Raw genomic sequence first — 17,862 nt, forward strand, 5'->3', positions numbered from 1 at the left:
CACCGGAGTTCACTTCTTCTCTGCAACGTTGATTGGTAGTGGCCGCTCCTTCATGTTAGGTGTCTCCTTTTAAACTCCAGTGTTGAAACAGAGGATTTAAAGAAGCTTGTTAACGTCCCACCAAGGCGAAATGAACAGCAACTACTCATGGGGCAACTCTGTATACAACCAACCCGCGGGGAGCTCTTCCGTCAACTCGACCCGCTCATTACACACAACCGACACACATCACGTGGTGACTCGGTACAACCAACCATGCCTGCTTCTTGCTGAAGAGTCACACTGCCCTTCCGTGTCCACCACACTCTCTGTGCACAATGCCCCTACTTCCATGCCATTACTTGAGGTTACAACCGGTCAAAGATCTTACTTCCTCCATAGCAGTTTCCCGGAAGCAAAAACACAGATATCGATGTTGTTGTTGTGGTCTTCAGTCCTGAGACTGGTTTGATGCAGCTCTCCATGCTAATCTATCCTGTGCAAGTTTCTTCATCTCTCAGTACCTACTGCAACCTACATCCTTCTGAATCTGCTTAGTGTATTCATCTCTTGGTCTCCCTCTATGATTTTTACCCTCCACGCTGCCCTCCAATGCTAAATTGGTGATCCCTTGATGCCTCAGGACATGTCCTACAAACTGATCCCTTCTTCTACTCAAGTTGTGCCACAAACTTCTCTTCCCTCCAATCCTATTCAATACCTCCTCATTAGTTACGTGATCTACCCACCTAATCTTCAGCATTCTTCTGTAGCACCACATTTCGAAATCTTCTATTCTCTTCTTATCCAAACTATTTATTGTCCATCTTTCTCTTCCATACATGGCTATACTCCATACAAACACTTTCAGAAACTACTACCTGACACTTAAATCTATACTCGATGTAAACAAATTTCTCTTCTTCAGAAACGCTTTCCCTGCCATTGCCAGTCTACATTTTATATCCTCTCTACTTTGACCATCATCAGTTATTTTGCTCCCCAAGTAGCAAAACTGCTTGCTACTTTAAGCGTCTCATTTCCTAATCTAATTCCCTCAGCATCACCCGACTTAATTCGACTACATTCCATTATCCTCGTTTTGCTTTTGTTGATGTTCATCATATATCCTCCTTCCAAGACACTGTCCATTCCGTTCAACTTCTCTTCCAAGTCCTTTGCTGTCTCTGACAGAATTACAATGTCATTGGCGAACCTCAAAGTTCTTATTTCTTCTCCATGGATTTTAATACCTACTCTGAATTTTTCTTTTGTTTCCTTTACTGCTTGCTCAATATACAGATTGAATAACATCGGGGAGAGGCTACAACCCTGTCTCACACCCTTCTCAACCGCTGCTTCCCTTTCGTGCCCCTCGACTCTTATAACTGCCATCTGGTTTCTGTACAAATTGTAAATAGCCTTTCGCTCCCTGTATTTTACCCCTGCCACCTTCAGAATTTGAAAAAGAGTATTCCAGTCAACATTGTCAAAAGCTTTCTCTAAGTCTACAAATGCTAGAAATGTAGGTTTGCCTTTCCTTAATCTTTCTTCTAAGATAAGTCGTAAGGTCAGTATTGCCTCACGTGTTCCAACATTTCTGCGGGATCCAAACTGATCTTCGCTGAGGTTGGCTTCTACCAGTTTTTCCATTCGTATGTAAAGAATTCATGTTAGTATTTTGCAGCTGTGACTTATTAAACTGATAGTTCGGTAATTTTCACATCTGTCGACACCTGCTTTATTTTGGATTGGAATTATAATATTCTACTTGAACTCTGGGGTTATTTCGCCTGTCTTGTACATCTTGCTCACCAGATGGTAGAGTTTTGTCAGGACTGGCTCTCCTAAGGCCATCAGTAGTTCTAATGGAATGTTGTCTACTCCCGGGGCCTTGTTTCGACTCAGGTCTTTCAGTGCTATGTCAAACTCTTCGCGCAGTATCGTATCTCCCATTTCGTCTTCATCTACATCCTCTTCCATTTCCATAATGTTGTCCTCAAGTACATCGCCCTTATATAGACCCTCTATATACTCCTTCCACCTTTCTGCTTTCCCCTCTTTGCTTAGAACTGGGTTTCCATCTGAGCTCTTGATATTCATACAAGTGGCTCTCTTTTCTCCAAAGGTCTCTTTAATTTTCCTGTAGGCTGTTATCTATCTTACCCCTAGTGAGATAAGCCTCTACATCCTTACATTTGTCCTCTAGCCGTGCCTGCTTAGCCATTTTGCACTTCCTGTTGATCTCATTTTTGAGACGTTTGTATTCCTTTTTGCCTGCTTCATTTACTGCATTTTTATATTTTCTCCTTTCATCAATTAAATTCAGTATTTCTTCTGTTACCCAAGGATTTCTACTAGCCCTTGTCTTTTTACCTACTTGATCCTCTGCTACCTTCACTACTTCATCCCTCAGAGTTACCCATTTGTCTTCTACTGTATTTCTTTCCCCCATTCCTGTCAATTGTTCCCTTATGCTGTCCCTGAAACTCTGTATAACCTCTGGTTTAGTCAGCTTATCCAGGTCCCATCTCATCAAATTCCCACTTTTTTGCAATTTCTTCAGTTTTAATAGATTGTGGTCAGAGTCCACATCTGCCCCTGGAAATGTCCTACAATTTAAAACCTGGTTCCTAAATCTCTGTCTTACCATTATATAATCTATCTGATACCTTTCAGTATCTCCAGGATTCTTCCATGTATACAACCTTCTTTTATGATTCTTGAACCAAGTGTTAGCTACGATTAGGTTATGCTCTGTGCAAAATTCTACCAGACGGCTTCCTCTTTCATTTCGTAGCCCCAATCCATATTCACCTACTATGTTTCCTTCTCTCCCTTTTCCTACTGATGAATTCCAGTCACCCGTGACTATTAAATTTTCATCTCCCTTCACTACCTGAATAATTTATTTTATCTCATCATACATTTCTTCAATTTCTTCGTCGTCTGCAGAGATAGTTGGCATATAAACTTGTGCTACTGTATTAGGCATGGGCTTCGTGTCTATCTTGGCCACTATAATACGTTCACTATGCTGTTTGTAGTAGCTTACCTACACTCCTATTTTTTTTTTATTCATTATTAAACCTACTCCTGCATTACCCCTATTTGATTTTGTATTTATAACCCTGTATTCACCTGACCATAAGTCTTGTTCCTCCTGCCACCGAACTTCACTAATTCCCACTATATCTAACTTTAACCTATCCATTTCTCTTTTTAAATTTTCTAACCTACCTGCCCGATTAAGGGATCTGACATTCCATGCTCTGATCTGTAGGATGCCAGTTTTCTTTCTCCTGATAACGACGTCCTCTTGAGTAGTCCCCGCCCGGAGATCCGAATGGGGGACTATTTTACCTCCAGAATATTTTACCCAAGAAGACACCATCATCATTTAACCATACAGTAAAGCTGCATGCCCTCAGGAAAAATTACGGCTGTAGTTTCCCCTTGCTTTCAGCTGTTCACAGTACCACAACAGCAAGGTCATTTTAGTTAGTGTTACAAGGCCAGATCAGTCAATCAACCAAACTGTTGCCCCTGCAACTACTGAAAAGGCTGCTGCCCCTCTTCAGGAACCACACGTTTGTCTGGCCTCTCAACAGATACCCCTCCGTTGTGGTTGCACCTGCAGTACGGCTATCTGTATCATTGAGGCACGCAAGCCTCCCCACCAACGGCAAGGTCCATGGTTCAAGGGGGGGCAGATATTGGTATCAGAGGGAAACGACAACCAAGCAGCCACTTAATGACAGACAACACATCAAACAAACATGTCAGGGGAAGAAAATGAAAACCAATGCAATCTAAACACAAGGTGTAGCACAAGTCGAGACATGGCTCAACCTCACCTCTTAAACTGGAGGCATAGCTTCCCAAACCATACAAAAGTAATGTTCACCTCAACTTAACCTGACTCAGATGAACTTGATACTGCTTTCCTGCTTAATTGTCCTGAACTAAGAGATTCACTGGACCCAATCGTCTCTCAATGGTACACGGCCCAATAAAATGAGGAGTCAATTTTCAAAGCCTGTCAACTTGTGCGTCTCTCCCTAGGTAATTACGAATATAGACTTGATCACCAGGCTTGCCCTGAAATTGATGCCGACCCCAGTTATAACGAACGGCTTGTCTGTTATGAGCAGCGAGAATATTATACCTGGCCCTACCCCAGTTTTCTTTAATGAGCTGGGGAGTAATAACCGACAGAATTAGGTCTTGTATCTTCCACAAATTAGTAAGGGGAGAATTAACAGGAAAAGTAAACATCAGAGAAGCAGGGGTTGCCTTGATGGATTCATGACACGCAGTGTTAAAGGTGAAACTAATCCACCGGAGATTTGAATCCCACTTCCTAGGAGAATCCTGATGGTAAATAATAAGAGCAGATTTCAAATTGCAGTTCACCTTTTCCACAAAAGATTCCTGAGGATAATATGGAGTTGTGGTAATATGCTTTATCCTGTTCTTGAAGGTAAACATTCTAAACTGAGCCGAACGAAAAGCAGGAGCGTTATCGCTAACCAATTGTTTAGGTGGTCCGAATACACTGAAGATGTTGAGTAAATGAGCAATGGTAGTGGCAGCATTTACATTTCGCTCAGTGTAAGCCAAGTAAACGTAGAAAAGGTATCAATCACTACCAGAATATATTGATTACCCTGTTTAGTCCAGGGTAACGGACCACATAATCAATGTAAAATTTGTCCATAGGGTAAGCCTCACGCTCTGAACTGAGTAACCCTTGCCCCAATGCATTACTAGGTTTAGCAACACAGCATTCCTGACATGTGCTACCATCTGTCTTATATCTCACTCCATATGAGGCCAAGTGAGAAATTCCTTCACTTTCTGTAATGTCTTATAGGTGCCTAAATGTCCCCTGAGAACTAGATTTATGAAAATACTGAAACACTGGTCGTAATAAGGTTGCTGGAAAACAAATTCTAAGTTTCCGACCGTCTCCCCCTTTTTTACACGGAACCCCTTTGTTCACAACATAGGGGCCTACCTCCTCGCCCGCTTTCAGCCTTCTCCTAATGTCATCGAGGTTAGGGTCCTGTTCCTGTTGCGTACGTAGATCGACGAAAAGCTGGGGAATCTCTCCCAACACAAGCAACTAAAATCCTCTTCCCCACTCTCCTGATTGTGATAAATGCTGGGTGAACTATCAAACATCTGACTTAGCACGTCGGCCACGACATTGTCAGTTCCCCTGATATGTTTAACAGTACATTGCAAGGTGGAAATTCACACAGCCCACCTTGCGATTCTCCCTGTTTTACCTGGGCAAGCCAAAACCCAACTCAGGGCCTGATTATCAGTTTCAAGATCAAAGGGTCAATGATCCAAAAAGAATCAATACTTTTCTAAAGCAAAGAGGACCGCCAACGCCTCGCACTCATACACTGAATACTTGAGTTTGGCATTCATTAACCGGCATGACGCATATGCTAGCGGCTTCCTCTGCCCGTCCCCTTCTTGGAGCCGGCCGGAGTGGCCGAGCGGTTCTAGGCGCTACAGTCTGGAACCGCGCGACTGCTACGGTCGCAGGTTCGAATCCTGCCTCAGGCATGGATGTGTGTGATGTCCTTAGGTTAGTTAGGTTTAAGTAGTTCTAAGTTCTAGGGGACTGATACCTCAGAAGTTAAGTCCAATAGTGCTCAGAGCCATTTGAACCCCTTCTTGGAGAAGAACCGCAGAAACCCTGGAGTTAGAAGCGTCAGTTTGCACAATAAACATCTTACTAAAATCAGGAACGCCCAATATTGGAGGATTGGCAGTCACTTCTTTGATCTGGTTGAAGGCCGCCTGCTGTGCGGTTCCCCATTCAAACTTAACTCCCTTCCGACGAAGTTCATTAAGGGGTGCCGCCAATTGAGTGAAGTGGGGGACAAAGCGCCTAAAATAATTAGCCATGCCAATAAATTTGGCAATTCCCTTTTATCTCTAGGGGGTGGTAGTGTTCTTAAGGCCTTTGTACGGTCCTGGTCAATACGTATACTTTGGCCCGATACCAGGTGTCCCAAAAACAAGACCTGCGGACGAGCGAAGGTGACCTTTTTGGGTTTGACTGTCAAACCGGCACTCTGCAGCCTAATGAATACCTGCCAGCTATGCTCAAGATGTTCTTCAAATGACTTAATATAAATGACCAAGTCATCTAAATAGTTATACACACAAACCAACTTCAAACCACCTAAGACAATGTCCAACAATCGCGTCAATACAGCTGCCGCGGTAGCGAGACCAAAGGGAACCCTATTAAATTCAAACAGATTCCAATCTGTGCAAAAGGTGGTAATATGCTTACAGTCCTCCATTAGAGGAATTTGGTAATGCACCTGATTAAGATCAAGGACCGTGAACCAATTTGCACCCGCAAACCAAGTGAACGAATTATGAAGGTCGGTAAGAGGAATTGACTCCGACATCACCTTGTTATTCAGGCGATGATAAAAAGCTCCATATCTACTAAAATTTCATTGTTTACTAGTTAAAAAAAGTGCCTTTTTCATTTTAAGACATTTAATATAATATCAGTCACATTCTTAACCTATAGTAATGTCACACTGCTATGTGGAAAGCTCAGGTTACTTTTAGTCATGATAAATTGTAATCTTAGGATGATAAGATATGCACTACCATTTTGGCCACAGCCAGACCAATTGGGCCCAACCATCCACTTTTTCATACAGCAGCCAGTAGTGTTATGTGTTGTGTGGTATGGAGGGACATTATACTGCACTTCTGGCTGTTGTTGAGTTAGCAAAAGTGGTGCCATCACAACTCACTTAAATAGCTCCTGAATTCACATTATGAGGCTGATTGTGAGTGCACCCCTTCCATTCCTCCCATCAAGGAATAATCCCTGGCAGAACCGTGAATCAGACCTGTGTTACTCATATGGCAGTCACACATGCTGACCATAAACTACGGAGGGGTAAAATTTTAGTCTGTAACTACCGTCAAATGAGTATCATCAAACAATGGAAAATCCAGGATGAAATAATGATAATATTATGAAGAGGATAGACTGCTACTTGTCATATAGTGGAGATGCTGAGTCGCAGATAGACACAACAAAAAGACTGTCAAACAAGAGGCCAGAGTCTACTTTTTGTTGTGCAACTCAGCATCTCTGCTATATGGTGAGTAGTAATCTATCCTTTGTAAAATGAGTATAGTTTGTTTGAATAATTTTCTGTTTTTGTCTTTCTAGGACCTGTGTTCAAAGAGAAAAATATATCACCACTTCTTAGAAATTTTTGAAGATGTGCATCTGCCATCAGCAATCAGGTAAAAATATTATAAATTTGATTTTGCAGCTTTATTACATTACCACTTGAATACTTTCTTTGAATGTGATATATATTAAAGTAAAGGAATAAAGTTTCAGGTGAATAGCCCATTTAAATTTTCTGATTTATATTTATAAAAAAAATAAACTTAAGGGAGAAAGAGACAAGATTATGTTTATTTCTGTAGATGGTTCCTTGGTTATTTCCTAATGTCCTTTCAGTGTGCAGAGCGGGCATCTACTTTCACTCTTTTCTGGAAGCTGTCCTCAGATTCCATTGCTCCTGCTCTGTTACATCAGATCTAGTGGCAACAAGTGTCATGTCTCAAGGAGGAACTTGAAGTAGTTCTCTTAGCAGAAGCAAGTGGACGCTTAGAAAAATTGTTGATTAAGCACTAGATAGATATGTACCTAGTGAAACAGTTCATGATGGGTGGCACCCTCCATGGTATACAGTGTCTGTAAAGAAAATTCTAAGGAAACAGTGACTACTAACAATAGATGTAAAGTAAAGAAATAGATATAGAGATGTTTGACGAAGCCTTAATTACTACCATAGCACATTCAGTCACAAATGCAAAGAAATACTGACCAAATAAAGGGGATTCAGTGGCAACAAAGTTAGTGTCAAGATGCACAAAGAGAACACAGGAACTGAAATGAAGGTAGGGAAGTGAAAATACATTTGATGAACTCTGTTTTCACATGTACCTTTACAAAGGGAAATTCAAGAGTACTGTGCCAATATAGCTCTTACAGCACTGAAAAGAAGAATGATAGAGATATTAATGTCAACAGCATTGAGGAACAGCAGAATATGCCAAAATGAACAAAAATTGGGGCTCAGTGGCATCTCCATGAGGTTCTATGAATAATTTGCAACCAAATTAACACCTCTTTTAACTGTATTATGTCACGGCTCTAGCAAAGAACTGTCTACTGTAGTTGAAACAAAGCATAGATCATACCAATCTACAAGAAGAGTAGCAGAAGTGATATACAAAACAACCATCCAGCACCTTTGACATACTCCAGTTGTAGAATCTTAGAACATATTCTAATCTCCTCCATAACAATCAACATGTATTCTGAGTTGGACACTGAACATGCAAAACCCAACCTGGACCTATTTTGGATGACACCATGAAAGCAATGAATCAAGGCAGTCAGCTAGATGCAATGTTTCTTCACTTCCAAGAAGCATTTGACTCAGTATCACATGATACAAAAGTAAGCACATGTAGGATATCAGATGGAATTTGTGGTTGCATTGAGGATTTCTTGTTAGGGACAACACATGATATTATCTTGAATGGAGATTCAGTAATAGATGGAGAAGTAACCACAGGCATGCCCTAAGGAAGTGTGTTCAGATCCTTGATGTTCATGTTCTACATAAATGACCTGGCCAATGGTAGTAACCTCAGACTTTTTGCACTTGATAGAGTTATTTATAATGAAGTTCTATCTCAAAGAAAGCTACACAAATATTCAGCCAGATCTTGATATGATCTCAAAGTGATGCAAAGATTAACAATATGCTTTAAATGTTCAGAAATGTAAAATCATGCCTTTCAGAAAATTCAAAAATCTTACAATTACAACATCAATGAACCACAATTAGTATCAGTCAAATCATGCAAATTCCTGGATTTAACAATTTGTAGAAATATTAATGGAATGCTCACACAAGCTCAGTCATAAGTAAAGTAGATGGCAGACTTCTGTTCATTGGTAAAATACTGCGAAAGTACTCAAAAACATTCATGTGAGAAAATTGACCAACATTGTCAGAATCATATAAAAAAAAAGACTAATGGGGGATAATGATGGACATACAAAGATAGGTTGCATGAATGATCACAGGTTTGTTTCAACCATGATGCAGCATCGCAGAAAATCTGAAAAATTGTAACTGACAAATGCTTGATGGTTAGATACAACTATCCTGTGAAAGCTTAGTTAAAAAATTTCAAGAACCAGTATCAAGTGAACAATCTAGGCATATACTAAAGCTCCCTACAAATAGCCTCTGTAGGGACTGTGAAGACAAGATTTGACTAACTTCGGTGTGGAAAGGGGCAATCAAGCAGTCATTCTTCATGTGTCTCACACATGAATGGAACGAGAAAGAATCCTAATAAGTAGTACAATGGAATATACCCTCTCCCATGCAATCCACAGCAGTTAGCCTGGTGTAGATGTAGATATAAAATATTTTATGTTTACTCATACACCAAAGAAAATTCTGGTTCTTTGTCATGTTGTTGTTGTGGTATTTAGTTTGAAGACTGGTTTGATACAACTCCCAACACTACTCTACTCTGTACAATCCTCTTCATCTCTGAATAACTACTGCTATTTGTATCCATTTGAACCTGCTGACTGCATTCATGTTTGGTCTCTGCCTGCAATTTTTACCCACCATACTTTTCTTCAGTACCAAATTGACAGTTAATTGATGCTGCAGAATGTGTCCTGTCAGCTGATCCCTGCTTTCAGTCTATCTGTGCCATAAGTTTCTTTTCTCCCCAATTTGGTTCATTAGCTCCTATTAGTTATGTGATCAAGCCATCTAATTTTTGACATTCTTCTATAACAGCAGATTTCAAAAGCTTCTGTTCTCTTCTTCTCTAGTCTGCTTATCTTCCATGTTTCAATTCTGTATGAGGTTACACTCCAGACAAATACCTTAAAAAATCCTAGAACTGAAATTTATATTAGATGTTAACAAATCTCTCTTTTTCAGAACTCCTTTTCTTGCTGAAGTCAGTTTGCATTTTATATCCTCTGTAGTTTGGCCATCTGGAGTTATTTAGTTCTTTTGCTGTCCAAACAGCAAAACTCATCTACTATGTTTAGTATTTCATTTCATAATCTAATTCCCATAGTATCACCCAATTTAATTCAATTACATTCAGTTATCATTGTTTTATTTTTATTGATATTCATCCTGTAACCTCTTTACATGACAATATACATCCTTTCAACTGCTGTTCTAAGTTCTTCACTGTCTTTGACAGAATTGCAATGTCATTGACACACCTCAAAGTTTTTATTTTTCTTGGTGAATTTAAGCTCCATCCCAAAAATTTTCTTTGGTTTCCTGTAATGCTTCCTCAATGTACAGATTGAATAACTTCAGAGATGAACTACAACCATGTCTCACTCCCTTCTCAACTACTGCTTTCCTTTCATGTCCTTTGATTCTTACAACTGTAGTCTGATTTCTGTGTGAGCCGTATATAACCTCTCCTATAAGATAAGTTGTAGAGTCAGTATTGCACCATGTGTTCCTACATTTAACTGGAACCCAAAATGATCTTCCCAGAGGTCAGATTCTCCCAGTTTTTTTCCATTTTCTTCTTTAAATAACTATTTGTGCATCCATGACTTACTAAACTGATGTTGTTGTTGTTGTCTTCAGTCCTGAGACTGGTTTGATGTACCTCCCCATGCTACTCTATCCTGTGCAAGCTTCTTCATCTCCCAGTACTTACTGCAACCTACATCCTTCTGAATCTGCTTAGTGTATTCATCTCTTGGTCTCTCTCTATGATTTTTATCCTCCACACTGCCCTCCAATGCTAAATTTGTGATCCCTTGATGCCTCAGAACATGTCCTACCAACCGGTCCCTTCTTCTTGTTAAGTTGTGCCACAAGGTCCTCTTCTCCCCAATTCTATTCATTATCTCCTCGTTAGTTATGTGTTCTACCCAACTAATCTTCAGCATTCTTCTGTAGCACCACATTTTGAAAGCTTCTATTCTCTTCTTGTCTAAACTATTTATCGTCCATGTTTCACTTCCATACATGGCTACACTCCATACAAATACTTTCAGAAACGACTTCCTGACGCTTAAATCTATACTCGATGTTAACAAATTTCTCTTCTTCAGAAACGCTTTCCCTGCCATTGCCAGTCTACATTTTATATCCTCTCTACTTCAACCATCATCAGTTATTTTGCTCCCCAAATACCAAAACTCCTGTACTACTTTAAGTGTTTCATTTCCTAATCTAATTCCCTCAGCATCACCCGACTTAATTCGACTACATTCCATTATCCTCATTTTGCTTTTGTTAATGTTCATCTTATATCCTCCTTTCAAGACACTGTTCATTTCGTTCAACTGCTCTTCCAAGTCCTTTGCTGTCTCTGACAGAATTACAATGTCATTGGCGAACCTCAACGTTTTTATTTCTTCTCCATGGACTTTAATACCTACTCCAAATTTTTCTTCTGTTTCCTTTACTGCTTGCTCAATATACAGATTGAATAACATCGGGGATGGGCTACAACCCTGTCTCACTCCCTTCCCAACCGCTGCTTCCCTTTCATGCCCCTCGACTCCTATAACTGCCATCTGGTTTCTGTACAAATTGTAAATATCCTTTCGCTTTCTGTATTTTACCACTGCCACCTTTAGAATTTGAAAGAGAGTATTCCATTCAACATTGTCAAAAGCTTTCTTCAAGTCTACAAATGCTAGAAATGTAGGTTTGCCTTCCCTTAATCTATTTTCTAAGATCAGTCGTAGGGTCAGTATTGCCTCATGTGTTCCAACATTTCTGCGGGATCCAAACTGATCTTCGCTGAGGTTGGCTTCTACCAGTTTTTCCATTCGTATGTAAAGAATTCATGTTAGTATTTTGCAGCTGTGACTTATTAAAACTGATAGATCACTAATACTCACACATGGCAGCACCTGATTTATTTGAAATTAGAATGATTACCTTCTTGATGTCTGAGGGTATTTCACCTGTCTCACATATCTTGTACAACAGTTGAAATAGTTTTGTCATGGCTGTTTCTACACTAGGAGCTTTGTTCTGACTTGGATCTTTCAGTTCTTGATTAAATTCTTCATATCTTCATCTACTTTCTTGTCCCTTTCTATAAAATTCTTGTAAACTTCATTTATCTTGTGGAGCCCCTCTATATATTTCTTCCACATTTCAGCTTTCCTTTCTTAGCTTAGTACTGGCTTGCATGTGAGCTCTTGGTAGTCATACATTTGCTTCTCTTTTCTCCAAGGGCCTTTATTATCTTCTTATAGGCAGTATCTATCCTTCTCCTAGTTATACATGCCCTACTTGTACATCCATAGAACCCCCACCCCCCCAGAGGGCTCGCCACTCTTTGGCTACCATGGGGCCCTAGCCTCTGCAGCATCTTTTCCCTTCCGTGCTGTATGTCTATATGTCTATCCTCTTGCTGTTCTTCTTCTACTCCCTTTGGGAACATGCCTGTGGTGTTATTGGGAACACTCTGCATTATCCATCGCTGACATAAGAACAGTCACACCACTATTTTTTGTTTCCTTTTCCTTTCTTTGTTTCCCTGCTGATATCCTTCCACCATTTTGGTGTTTGAAGTTCCTCTTTTTCTTCTTCCTCCCTGAGCACTCCTGAAGGCTGGTTCATGTGTCTGACATGCAACAGGTGACTGGGTAACACGTAATTCCCAGCCCCGGGTCGACAGGCAGGGTTCTCATGTACCCTGTGGTACAGGCCTGGCACAGGAAAGGGTAATTGCCTGAGATGCTACCTTCCCAAATCGCCAATTGGTCCATCTGTCAGGTGTTCAGGAGATATGACCTGAGGTGTGAACAATCACCTAAGGTGGGTGCACCCCCTTGTGCAGGGGGCACTCCACTTGGAAGGAGGGCACCATCGGAGACATTGGCAATCATGGGGGGATTTTCTCACAGTGACCCAATCATCTTGACAATCAACATCTACAAAACATAAAAGGAATGAGGCTCATGATTCAAATACCCTTCCAGCTGCACCACTGTTCCTCGTGGTTTCACATACTGAAGACTGTCAGTCCTTCACAACAGTAAATCCGTTAATTATTCAGAAAGGTACTGATGCAATTGCCAGCTCTGTGAATCCTACTCTTGTATACGGAATGGCACTGCTTTTGGAGAGTACTTCTGATTTTCAAACACAACAAGCTGCCTCACTTCTCCATGGCTATCCTGTTCATGTCGAGGCCCATATAACTTTGAATTCTTCTCATGGTGTTATTTACACTAAGCTGCTCAACAGTCCAACCAAGGCCAAAACTCAATCATACCTCTCTCATCAGTGTGTCATTGCCATCCATTGAATGATGAAAAAGGTAAATTCCTCCTTAGTGCCCACAGGAACCCTTTTCCTCACCTTTAATAGAGTGGTGCTTCTGTCCAAGATCAAAGCAGGCTATGAAATTATCACAGTCCGACCGTACATTCCAAATCTGATGCACTGCTACCAGTGTCATCATTTCAACCACTCTAGAATGTTTTGTCAACAGCCAGGCAAATGTGTAACCTGTGGTATGGATGTACACGAGGGTGATTGTTTGCCTCCTTCTGCCCACTGTATCAACTGCAATGGCGGCCATGCTGCCTTCTTTCGAGATTGTTCCACGTATCTTGATGAGCGGGCTGTCCAGGAGTTCTGGGTAAAGGAAAAGGTGACTTACCCAGTTTCTCACAAGTTATTGGCTACTCGCAAACCCTGAGTTCTACCATCTGGCACTTATAATCCTGTTCTTGCTACATCTTGCTCCATGGAGGACATGGCTACACGGACATGCGACCTCAAATACAGTGTTGAGGTTGTGAAATTGCCCAGTGTCAAGGTAGCATTGGCATCCCCTTTTCCAGCTGTGCTACATCCCTCCAGCTCACCAACACCTGAGTCTTCCTCTGCTAACCAGAAAGGCTCAAAGAAACTCAACAAAGGCAAATGGTCTTCTCCTTTGGTGACTCGAAGATCCTCTTCGACGGTGTCACCATGTGATGCCTTCATCCGGCCAGCCTTCATATTGCTAGTGTGCACCACCAACCATTTTTCTGTGTAGAACTCCACAAACCAAGAGCACAAGAAACCCAATGCGTCTGTGGACCTCATGGAGCAGGATCCTCCTGCCTCTGTGCCCTGTAGCAGCGAGTTTTCACAGGCTGGGACTCGACAGCTGCAAAGGTGACACCCCTTCATATTTTCCTCATCATCACTCTCCTCCAATGGAATATTAATGGCCTTCAATCCCACAAAGAGGACTTACATCTGCTTGTAGGATCTCAGCATCTCCTTGTACTCTGCATTCAGGAAACAAAATTTTGCCCTCAAGACCACTTTGGGCTTCCACATTACTTACCAATTCATTTTGACCTTGCCCTTAGGTCAGCATTCCGTCTCACAGGGGAGTCATGCTGCTCATACAGCATCATCCGATGTTCATAGTCAACCCATCTCCCTGACTACCCATCTTCAAGATGTTGCAGTTCACCTTTTCCTTCCTCACCTGACCTTTTCCCTTTGTACCATGTATATCCCTCTCTCATTCGATGTCACCAGGGCAGGCTTCCTCCAACTTATTGGGTACTACCTCACTCATTTCTGCTACTTGGTAACTTTGATGCACATCATACCCTTCGGTGTTCTTCCAGAACCTGTCAGAGAGGTGCCCTCTTAGCTGATCTTAATCAACTTAACCTCGTCTGCCTTAACATAGGAGCACCCACATTCCTTTCTGACTCCTCACACACTTATTCCCATTTGGGCCTATCCTTCTGCACTGCCCAGCTTGCCCATCATCTCCAGTGGTCCATTCTTTCTGACACCTACTTGAGCAACCATTTCCCATGTGCTATCGATTTGCTGACTCATACCCCACCTGCATGCACACCCAAATGGCAGGTTACTAAGGCTGGTTGGTGGCTTTACTCCTCCCTGCTGACCTTCAAAGAGCAAGATTTCCCCAGTTGTGATTATCAGAGAGAATATCTTACAAACATTATCCTTACCACTGCAGAATGTTCCATTCCTCGCACTTCATCTTTACCACACTGTGTCCCAGCCCCTTGGTGGACTGAGGCATGCTGCAACGCAATTCGTGTGTGGAAGCATGCTCTTTGCATTTTTAACCATCATCCTATGATGGAAGACTGCATTAATTATAAACAGATGCATGCACACTGTCAGTGCATTCTTTGGGATAGCTGGATTTCATTCACTAGTTCTGTTAATAGTTCCACCCCTTCCTCTGTTATGTGGGCCAACCTCAAGTAGTTCTCCAGGACCAAGACCGATTCCCCAATTTCTGGACTGACACTAGCAGGTGATGTCATTGTGGGCCCTACTGCTATCTCCAACACCTTGGGCCGCCATTTTGCGGAAATTTTGAGCTCTTGCCACTATCACCCTACCTTCCTCCATTGGAAATGAGCGGAGCACGCTCAGGTGATACCCTTCTCTTCTCAGAATCGTGAATGCTACAATTCCGCCTTTACTATGAGGGAGCTAGATCTTTCTCTCAGTTCATCTTGGTCCTCCATCCCAGGGCCAGACACTGTCCAAATTCAAATTTTTCAGCATCTTTCTCTTGCAGGCAAGCACTTTCTGCTTAATACAGACAACCACATCTGGGCAGAGGGCACGTTTCCTGGATGCTGGCATGAAGCTACTGTCACACCCATACCTTAGCCCAGTAAGGACAAACACTTTCCTTCTAGCTACCACCCCATATCTCTCACAAGCTTTGTTTGCAAGCTGATGGAACATATGATTTATACCCAGCTGGTATGGTGGCTTGAGTCTTGCAAATTACTAACCACTGCATAGTGTGGCTTTTTAGCGTACCATTCTGCAGTGGACCACCTTGTCACTTTGTCCACCCATGTCATGAATGTTTTTCTGTGGAAATCCCAGACTGTGACTGTGTTTTTCAATTTGGAGAAGGCCTATGACGCCTGCCTGAGAACTGGTATCCTCTGTAGTCTCTACACATGCGGCTTCCAAGGCCACCTGACCCATTTCCTTCAGAAATTTTGAAAACACTGAGTTTTCAAGATGCTTTTGGGGCCTGCTTTGTCAGACATATTTATCCAGGAAAATGGTGTGCCTCAGGGTTCAGTCCTGAACGTCATCCTCTTTGCTATCGCCATTAACCCTATTATGTCCTGTCTTCCATCAGGCATCTCCAGCTCCCTTTTCATTAACGATTTTGCCATCTATTGCAGTTCTCCACAGACCTGTCTCATTGAGTGGCATCTTTAGCAATGTGGCAATCATCTTTACTCATGGAGCATTGACAATGGCTTTCATTTTTCCTCTGGCAAAACCGTTTGTATGAATTTCTGGCAGTGCAATTGATTTCTCCCACCATCTTTATATCTTGGGCCTGTTTCTCTTCCATTTATTGAAACTGTGAAATTCCTGGGGCTCATGCTTGACAGGAAACTCTCTTGGTCCTCCCATGCATCTTACCTAGCAGCGTGCTGTATGCAGTCTTCAGTGTCCTATGTGTCCTCAATGGTACTTCCTGGGGTACAGATCAAACCACCCTCCTCCATTTGTACCAGTCCCATGTCCATTTCAAACTAGACTATGGGTGCTTTGTTTATCTGTCTGCATGTCCATCTCTCTTACACCATCTCAACACTATCCACCATCGTGGCCTCCATTTGGCCAATGTCGCCTTTCACACTAGCCTGGTTGAGTGTCTGTATGCCAAAGCTGCTGAACTACCACTGTCCTACCCCCGTGACTTTCCCCTCAGCAGGTATGCATGCCATTTGTCTGCCATGCATGGCCATCCCTTCAATGGCTCCTCTAATTGCCAGTGTGGGGTGCATCCCTCTTCTCTGTTACCTCCTTGAGTCCACTTTCAGCACTTGATCCAGCAGCTTAACTTCACACTACCTGCAACTTTCGTGATGTTTGGGAACCTTTTACCACCTTGGCTTTGTGTGGCAACCTGTGTTCACCTTGGCCTTCATTTGCTTCCTACGGACATTACTCCAGCTTTGCTCTATCACCTTCAGTTCCATGACCTTCGCACGGAACTTCGTGATAGTACTATGGTGTACACTGATGGCTCTCAGACTGACCATGGCATTGGGTGTGCCTTCATCATTGACACCAACATTTTTTGGCATTGGCTTCTGGCACACTGCTCAGCATCCAACCATGAAGAACATCCAGTGCCACAGGCTTTTCAATTGTGTCCTTTGCTCAGACTCTCTCAGCACCCTTCAAATCTCTGTGCACTGTACACTGCCCACTGTACAAACATTAAGTGCAATGGGTCCAGGGAAACTGTCACTTGCTAACTCTTGATGGAGCCACTGTGATGTTTGTGTGTTCCTGGTCATGTCGGTTTGCCAGGAAACAAGGCTGCTCACACTGCTGCCAAGGCTGCAGTACCTCAGCCCACTGGTTCCTATATTCTCTCCGATGATCTCTGTGTTGCTGTCAATCATGAGGTGGTGTCACTGAAGCATTGCCAGTGGTCCTCCTTTCATGGGAATAAGCTCCAAATTATTAAGCCTCTCCCAGCAGCTTGGAAGACCTCCTCTTGTCCCTCCCACAGGGAGGAGGTCATTTTAACTAGGTTGCATATAGGGCACTGCCTTTTTAGCCATTTCCATTTGTTAAGTGGCGCTCCCTCACCATTTTGTGAATGTTGTGCCCAAGTTTTAACTGTCCACCATTTCCTGATGGAATTCCCATTTTTTTAACTGTTTATGTTCTCACTTGGGTTTGCTGTCTGAGTTATCAGCTGTTTTAGTGAACA

The 17,862-nt window shown here is 42.1% G+C and overlaps 1 protein-coding gene across 1 annotated transcript in view; it reads left to right on the forward strand.

Moving 5' to 3' along the window:
* The window catches only part of LOC126191206 (uncharacterized), a 307,035-nt gene that overhangs the window by 282,313 nt on the left and 6,860 nt on the right, over positions 1-17,862 (forward strand). Inside the window, exon 16 of the mRNA XM_049932000.1 lies at positions 7,211-7,287. Coding sequence (XP_049787957.1) covers positions 7,211-7,287 — 77 coding nt within the window. The remainder of the gene's footprint in view (positions 1-7,210; positions 7,288-17,862) is intronic.

The sequence above is a fragment of the Schistocerca cancellata genome, chromosome 6 (genome assembly GCF_023864275.1).
Source record: "Schistocerca cancellata isolate TAMUIC-IGC-003103 chromosome 6, iqSchCanc2.1, whole genome shotgun sequence".
Taxonomy (NCBI): Eukaryota; Metazoa; Arthropoda; class Insecta; order Orthoptera; family Acrididae; genus Schistocerca; species Schistocerca cancellata.